The 8,075-nt window shown below is 40.1% G+C and overlaps 1 protein-coding gene across 1 annotated transcript; it reads right to left on the bottom strand.

The window, feature by feature from the left end:
• Positions 1-5,038: 5,038 nt before the first annotated feature.
• Positions 5,039-7,165, bottom strand: LOC147857328 (uncharacterized). The gene has a single exon (XM_087328600.1). The coding sequence runs from the start codon at positions 6,925-6,927 to the stop codon at positions 5,755-5,757; it is 1,173 nt and encodes a 390-aa protein (XP_087184726.1). The 5' UTR covers positions 6,928-7,165; the 3' UTR covers positions 5,039-5,754.
• Between the last annotated feature and the right edge of the window lie 910 nt (positions 7,166-8,075).

The following is an 8,075-nucleotide window of genomic DNA, read 5'->3' as shown; positions in this document are numbered from 1 at the left end:
TATGTCATAGTCACTATGATGGGAGATAGGGCGTTTGGACACAAGTGATGAGAGTAATCAGTTATGCACACCTTCATATAGTGTTTTTCGTTTGATTACATCCAATTATTCTTTTTGCACATCTTCGACCAAATCCGATCCTTGCACGAATTTCTCTCACAATCACAATGTGCACTCTCAATTGTGACATTCATTAGTAAAATTCTTAAACATTGAGATTCGTTATTCCTTTCATATGCACAACGTGAAAATGTATATCTTTGGCCTCATAGGTCATATTTGACCTTCAAAGGTGTTAATAAAATCTATCTAGTTATGTGTGTGTGTGTGTGTATGTGTGTGTGTGTGTGTGTGTGTGTGTGTGTGTGTGTGTGTGTGTGCGCGCGCGCATGCACGCACACATGCGTATGTGTGAACACACAATTATATTAATAAATGTGTGTGAAAAACACCACAATGTGGTGTCATTGCTACATGGGTAATGGAACATATTGAATCGTCAATATTCAAGACGAACACTCCATGATCAAAAACGAATTTTGACTTGTTCCAATACACAAAATTGTCACATCAATATTCCCTACATTAGGTTTATACATTCAAGTAGAAACCAACCACAAATTGACTTTCTATTCGAAAAATTTCAACTCCATTACACGTGGCAGCTCTATGAGCATTGTTATCATTTATCCAACAAGAATCGATATGAAGGTTCATTTGAAGTGATGTTTGTTACATGAATGTTGTCACGGGTTAACGGTTAAAGCATATATAATTAATCTATGAACCCATCTAGCATACTACATTCCATATATGTTTTTATGTTTACCTCATCAAGTAGTTGGGGTTCGCCAACCCCTTTCTACAAACACCTTAATAATAATACATGTAGTGTATGTGGAATCCCACGAGGATGTTATCAATTTGTGTATATGATGAGATATGCCCTCTTCTCATTTTAGGCGTTGGTGCCATTCATGCATTCAAGGAAATGCATTGAAAGGAATATCTTGGGCCTTGTAGCCTAATTAATTTCTCGAGGTGTTCACTCTTGTAAACATTGTGATGCATCCGCATAGATACAAAGTTTTAGAAATTTTCCTTGTGCAAGATCATAAAATTAAGTTTCAAAATTATATTTTGAAAATGGCTAGAAGGTGTAGACTCTAGATATTTATGTCTAAAGAAAATGACTTGAGCTCTTTGCATGATAAGAACTCATTAGTGAGTAAGATACTTCAATCAATTGAGAGTACCTCATTAAAGAAACTAGATGGGTGTGTTCAAAATGCCCTTAACGATCTCAATTACCTCCTTAATTTTTTCAATTGTTTGGTATTTGAATATACATACTAGTGGAACCCTAAATCATAAAAATCTAGTTGATCTTGCCCCAAGTATTACATATAAAAAAGAGCCATGTGCCACATGATAATATTTCAATGGATGCTTTGCATCTAATTTACTCTGCCATTTCTATTATGTGCATATTTGCATGCATTTGCCAGTGTTATTTCCAAAGTAAGAAGGTAGCAACATGCTAAACCTTCAAATATGTATAAGCTACTACTCTAAAAAGAAATTGCCTACTATATCAGTTCTTATGTATTCAATGTGGCAACTAAAAGCTACATATGTTGAGGTTAAGGGTATACGGTTGTCGCCCCCTTGTTGATTTGGATTGGGATCCAAGGGATTTCAGATGGAAACATGACGATAGACTCCATCACTTCTTCGATTACACCACTAAATTGGGTTGGACTTTGCAGTTGCAGCTAGGCAGCCCCCTTTGCAATGGTTGGCGAACATTGGGCATCCCCGATGAGGCACTCATTACCTTTTGGAAGGGTCTCTAGCGTCTCCACATACCTGAAAAGATCAAGCTCTTTTGGTGGCAGATCGGTCATAATGTGGTGCCCGTTGGCGAATGGCTAGATAAACGTGGCGGCCCGTTAGGCTGCCCACTGTGCTCTCGACCTATTGAGACTCTGAGACATTGTTTGTGGGATTGCCCTCAAGCTCAAAAGGTATGGGATAGAGTGACTCGCCTCCTTGCGGCATGTGAAGTTGAAGGAACAGCCTTGTGGAGCATTGCGGCATGGATTGATCACTCGGTCGAAGGGTGTACATACACCGTCAATGCAGATAGTTGGTGTTATGTATGCACGAGAGGCAAAATCGTCAAGCTCCGCTTTGAAAGAGGCTTGTAGCCCGCATCCCCTAGGTTTCCAGAAATCTGGATGTTGATCGCAGGTTTCACCTTGTGGTATACATGGAAAGCGTGTTGCCTCAAGGTTTTCCAAGGTACGGTACGGCCCCCAGAGGAAGTGATCATGGACATATGGTTCGTGCTTATCAGCTGCCTAAGAGAGCAACTGGAAGAGGTTTGCATCCACTCCAACGACGTGGTCTCTGCCCGTTTGCGCTTTTGGCAGAAATGGCGGAACACACCTATGGTGATGCAAGGCGGGAGTGGCCCGAGGTGGAACTACAAGCCCCCACATTGGCTGTTTCCTACTCACCTGCCACCCTCTCTTCGTTGTAGGCCCCAAGAGCCGACTCGTATTAGGCAACATTGAAGGGCATCGCCTTAGATATAAGTAGCTTCTTACATTAAGTTAGGCCGCAAAGCATTGTAAGTAGGCTCATCTTCTTTTACTTGATCGGAGGAAGACTCCCCGATGTGTGTATAAGTCTCCTTGTAGACTCTCTATGTAATAACCCTTCCTAACTAATGGGAAAGTAGCTTCATTTTGGAAAAAAAAAAGCTACATATGTTAACAAGGAGATGATAGCAAGGTAATTTTCTAGTTCTGTTTTGGAAATGAATTATTTTGATGGAGAGCATTCATCCAATTGTATCATACATAGTTTGAAGGTTTAGAATACTTTGTCTTATTCCCATGTTTCAATACGTTTCATCGTTAATGTTCTTCAATTTGAGAAGCAACCCAAAACCATACCCAACAAAAAACATGGGTATTAGAGTCTACAAGTGAATCAAACATTTTTCAAGGGGAATTCTATTTGAAGGGCTTGAAAACGGAAACCTTATATTTCATATTTAAAAACCTTGTTTTGAAGCCTTTCAAACAATAATTCAATACTTAGATTGTTTGGAGAATAGGCTCTTGTAAGGAAGTTGTTTTTCTAAGATCCGGATAGGCAAGCCATATTTCTTAATGTGATTTTCATGATTGGTTTGTCCATAGAAAAATCGATAATCAATATTACGCCGAATATTAGTATAGTTATTCGTATAATTAAACTTTGTAAATAATTTCTATTTGTTTGGTGTTTCCGATAAAATTTCAGTCAATGAGCTTTACCAACCATAAAATAAATTATAGCTTTGCATGTACAATTTTGGAAATTCGGGTATTTATAAAAGAAAATCCAATATTCTTCCAAATACAACTCATTTCTCATGGGCTTTAAAAAGTGAGTATTATTATATTTGATCCTTTCTCAAATATAGCTATTTTATATTAGGCTTATTCACATAACATAGGGAATGTTGAAATGGAACTCTTCAACCAAGTTCACCATCTGAAAGTTACGATTTCCGAATTCTGCGTTTTGGAAAAACTAATAGGGTTGTAACTTCCTACCAAAGGAACTTAAACCCAATTTAAATTTACACGACTTATTTGGCATCGGTGTGTTTCCGATCCCTTCAGAACAACATTATTTGGTTCTTATTGTTGTTTTTCGTTACCATCATTATAATGTTTAGCATGTACGTTAGAACTTAGGACATTGAAGCGCACATTCATCAAACTTGTTTTCTCTATTGCGTGTTGTCATTACTCATGTACAGATTCTTCATGGGTTTTCACCCGACTTTGAAGTTTCTCATGTATCACAAAACAGATGTGCCACACGCGTGTCCATCAGCCTTGAAGGGTAAAATACGAAAAACATTCCTCAATTCAGTTTTACAATGTAACGGAGTTGTGTGTGATCTTATAAACATCCCTCAATTCAGTTTTATAATGTAATTGACTCATGTACAATCTTATTAACATCCCTCTTTTCAGTTTTATAATGTAATTGACTTGTGTGTGATCTTATTAACGTCCCTCAATTCAGTTTTATAATGAAATTGACTTGTGTGCAATCTTATAAACATCCCTCAATTCAGTTCTATAATGTAATTGACTTGTGTGCAATCTTATTAACATCCCTCAATTCAGTTCCATACTGTAATTGACTTGTGTGCGATCTTATTAACATCCCTCAATTCAGTTTTATAATGTAATCGAGTTGTGCGCAATCTTATTAACCACATCCCTAAAAAGGAAAACAAACTATCAAATATTGAAAAGAAGTCGATAATATGTTGTTAAATTTGAGCAGTTTAGTGTCTCACCTAATAATAACTACGATGATTTCACCATTACTAGTAAACCACAATAAGATAAACAATTAAACGGTCTACTTAGGGTGGTATTGATCATTTCCCAAAACAATCTAAAGTCCGTAATTATCCAAATATGACGAGTATTTCTAACATAACCATTCTGTTATCATATCATGGTGCAAGGAGGAATTATTGTTTACCATCTGAACTATTGAAGCTCAAGAATATTTGTACAAGAACAATAATTCTAAGACCATCCTTTCCGAGGATGCATTCCTACATGTTGAATATCATGCCGTCACTTCAAGCCTTGTGATATACATGTATAGATACTTAAGTATGTGTGGGTGTGCATTATATGTAATCAGAGCAGTATGTCAGATTTAATCTTAAGATTACCAAGTATAAATTGGCAATACATGATCATGTAAAAGACATGATGGATCAGAAGCATACCAAGTATTTACTTAATTTCAAGTACAAGAGATCCATGGCCATATTTCCTCCTTCAAAAACTTCACTGTATCAGGTTGCTTCACCGGATTAAGCTAGCATACAATCACAACACAACTGAATCAAGAGTAGAGGTCTTAAGCTTAAATACAATTCAGGGATATCCACCAATCAATAGGAACTTACAACCAAACATCCATGAATTCAGTAAACATTCAATAGAGACTTAAATCTTAAGCTGGAACTGCCATTTCATTGTATAGGAGCTTCTACCAATCGATGCACAGAAGAATTGTGTACCTACATTGATTATTACATCTTCAATTATTCAATTAAAAAAGAAATGGAGGAATCACAAACAATATGTATGCTCTCTAAGCAAATCATATGGATATGGTCAGTTTACACATACAGTTACAATTACGGAATTGGGACTAATGACCAATCCATCCCATTAACAATGGCCATCCAATGTTCCAAATGTGTAAAAGGGAGGGAGGTTCCCACTGTGTTAAAACATCGGGATTCATAATTAATAATTGGAGAGAGACTGTAATAAGAAAAACAGGGCGGTGCCGGCATTGAAATCCTGCATAGGAAAACTTGTGCATTTCCCATTTTAATTTACAACAAAAGCTTTTGCGTAGTATATTAAAATCATTTTTCTCTTCCATTAACCCGATCAGTTTATGTAACCCTAGAATTTTGTTCGAGGCATCATTAGATTAGTTAAGGCATTCATCTTCTCCTCTCAGAGCAAAGGTTATAATAAGCTTCACTGATCCATCCATTCAATGCTACAAAAGAATATATATGTTCTCTCAGACAAGAGGGCACCTTCTTCACGACGCCGCACTATTTACAGATTTTCCGGAAAATGGAAACTTTAGACACCAAAGCCCACAACAAATCCCTACTCAACTCTCTCAGTCATTCATTCATTCATTCCTCCAAGCAAACAATAACAAAGAGAAGCCCACAGGTCCTTGGAGGGGGTCCTTACTTTTGAAACTATGACTCTTCGGCCAATGCAGCGCAGATGTACACATGCTCTCTTGATACAAACCCCGAGCCTTATGATTACCTCTCATTCTGATCTTATCGTTGGTTTTATTGCCATTATTATTCCCGTTGTTGTTGTTGTTGTTCAATCCGATCGAAGCAGAAGTAGTAGTAGATACCCCGACCTCTCGCATCCATGGCTTGTCATTGGATTTACATGCTTGGAACATGAAAATGGCATGCTCATTCCCATTGCTAGGGTTGAAGAGCCAATTATGGACATCCCAGAAGACCTCGATCGGAAGGCCGTCGATGAGAATGGTCTGATTCCCTCGGAATTTCCACATAAGCCGCTTGACTTGAACCACAAGCTTCTTGTCGACTCGGACAGAGAGCCTGGGAGGGTCAGTTTCACAGCCAGTGTGACATTCAATGGCTATGTCATGAGTCCCGCCTGTTTCGAAGAACCTCGCCCTAGTAGTGTAAATCCTGCGCCCGCTCATATGCTCTCTTCTCGACAACAGTACAGCTTTACATACTCCTCCTCCTCCTCCTCCTCCTCCTCCTCCTCCTTCTTCTTCTTCTTCTTCTTTCCTTTCATGTTTTGCTTCAATTGCTCCTTCATGATTCCCTTCTTCTTTCTCCTCGCCTCTTCCTCGGACTCGAAGAACCTTCTTCAGAGCTTCTTTCCGCATATCGCCAAGTAGAAGAACCACATTTCTACCGCAGACCACGCATACAAAGAAGCCTTCTTTCGGCTCCGGCCCTGACCCATATTTGGCCGAGGTTAGGTCCCATACCACTTCTAGCTTAGATCCACACCTCGTCTCGAAGGCTTTGCTTCCTTGCTTCTTCCAAAACAACCATGGTTTCATGTCTATGTGGCATGCCAATTGACAGGATGGGTCATCTACTTGAACTAACAGACCTTGGCCCATTAGGGTTTTGAACCATGTCACCGAGAGTACCTTGTAATCCCCATCAATCAATGTCCTGTAAAGACACGTTACCATGTTTTGCGCTGATGATCTGCTCAGAGATCCTGACGAAGAAGCTTCCGAGGATCCATGGTGGTCACCGAAACAAGAAGGAAGAAGCACATCAGGCATCGTTTCTCTCTCTCTCTCTTCTCTTCTCTTCTCTTCTCTTCTCTGCTTGAAGAAGATCTCCTGTTGTCTTTTTTTCCGCCCGTTCTCGTTTTTTGGGGGGATTTTCTGAAATTTGAAGCAACTGGCGCCTAATTGGGAGAAGCCAAAGAAGAAGCAAGGGAAGGCGCCATGGCTAACAGATCTGGGATCTAAGGATCTTGTGAAGGGAAGGAAAGGAAGGAACTAAAGCTACAAAAATCAAAGAGAATCAAAGACAGAGAGAGAAAGGGTATGAGCCAAATGTATGTAATTTACTGCAGAGGAGAGAGAAAGAGATGGGGTGGGGGGGGGGGGGGGGGAGCTTGGCAGAGATCTAATGGGGTTTGCATCTCTGTCTGTGTCTGTCTGTCTGTATGTCTGTATGTCTATCTGTTTCTCTGTGTGTCTGTGACTGTCCCCCCTCCTCCCTCCATCCCCCAAAGGAGAGGAAAAGCTTTACCAATCAATTACCTAAGTGGGTCTCTCTCTCTCTCTCTCTCTCTCTCTCTCTCTCTCTCTCTCTCTCTCTCTCTCTCTCTTCTCTCTCTCTCTCTTCTCTGTGTGTGTGTGTGTCTCTGTCTCTCTCTTCTCTCTGTCTCTGACTGTGTCTGAGTGTGTCATCATGGTTTCATGTCTACATGTAGTTGAAATAGTAGCTTTGGCCATATCCTAAACAAAGAAGAAGTAGAAGAAAGAAAGAAAGAAAGAAAGAAAGAAGTAGAAGAAAGAAGAATAGGTAAGAAGAAGACCTGTTCTGCCCTGCCCTGCCCTGCCTTGCTTCTCTAGCACACACACTCTCTCTGGGGTCGGATTCACACTCTCCCGCTTGCTCCTATCGATCGATCCGATCCATGCCCCCATGACAACCCCGCATTTGCACTATCTCTTTCCGCACGTGTTGACTGTCCTGTCTCTCTGATGATCCCTGAACCACCACAAAATACCCCCACCGCACTTGCCACTTCCTCCTCAGGAGCCCATGCATGAAATGCCCGCTTGGAATCCACCACCTCACTCTGATCACGAGAACGCATGTACCCCCCCCCCCCCCCAAACCACAAAATACCCTACAAGCAGCGGCTTGTTACAGGCATGACCAGAGTTTTATCCTTGTGTGTAGAATACTACGG

This window comes from Azolla caroliniana, unplaced genomic scaffold (assembly GCF_043228905.1).
Source record: "Azolla caroliniana isolate FFs.n. ecotype wild unplaced genomic scaffold, voAzoCaro1.0.p SCAF_12, whole genome shotgun sequence".
NCBI lineage: Eukaryota > Viridiplantae > Streptophyta > Polypodiopsida > Salviniales > Salviniaceae > Azolla > Azolla caroliniana.
This window is presented reverse-complemented; position numbering and strand designations above follow the sequence as displayed.

Bases quoted from the DNA above. Each gene is read 5' to 3' on its own strand.
- LOC147857328 (XM_087328600.1), bottom strand. From the start codon at position 6,927: ATGCCTGATGTGCTTCTTCCTTCTTGTTTCGGTGACCACCATGGATCC.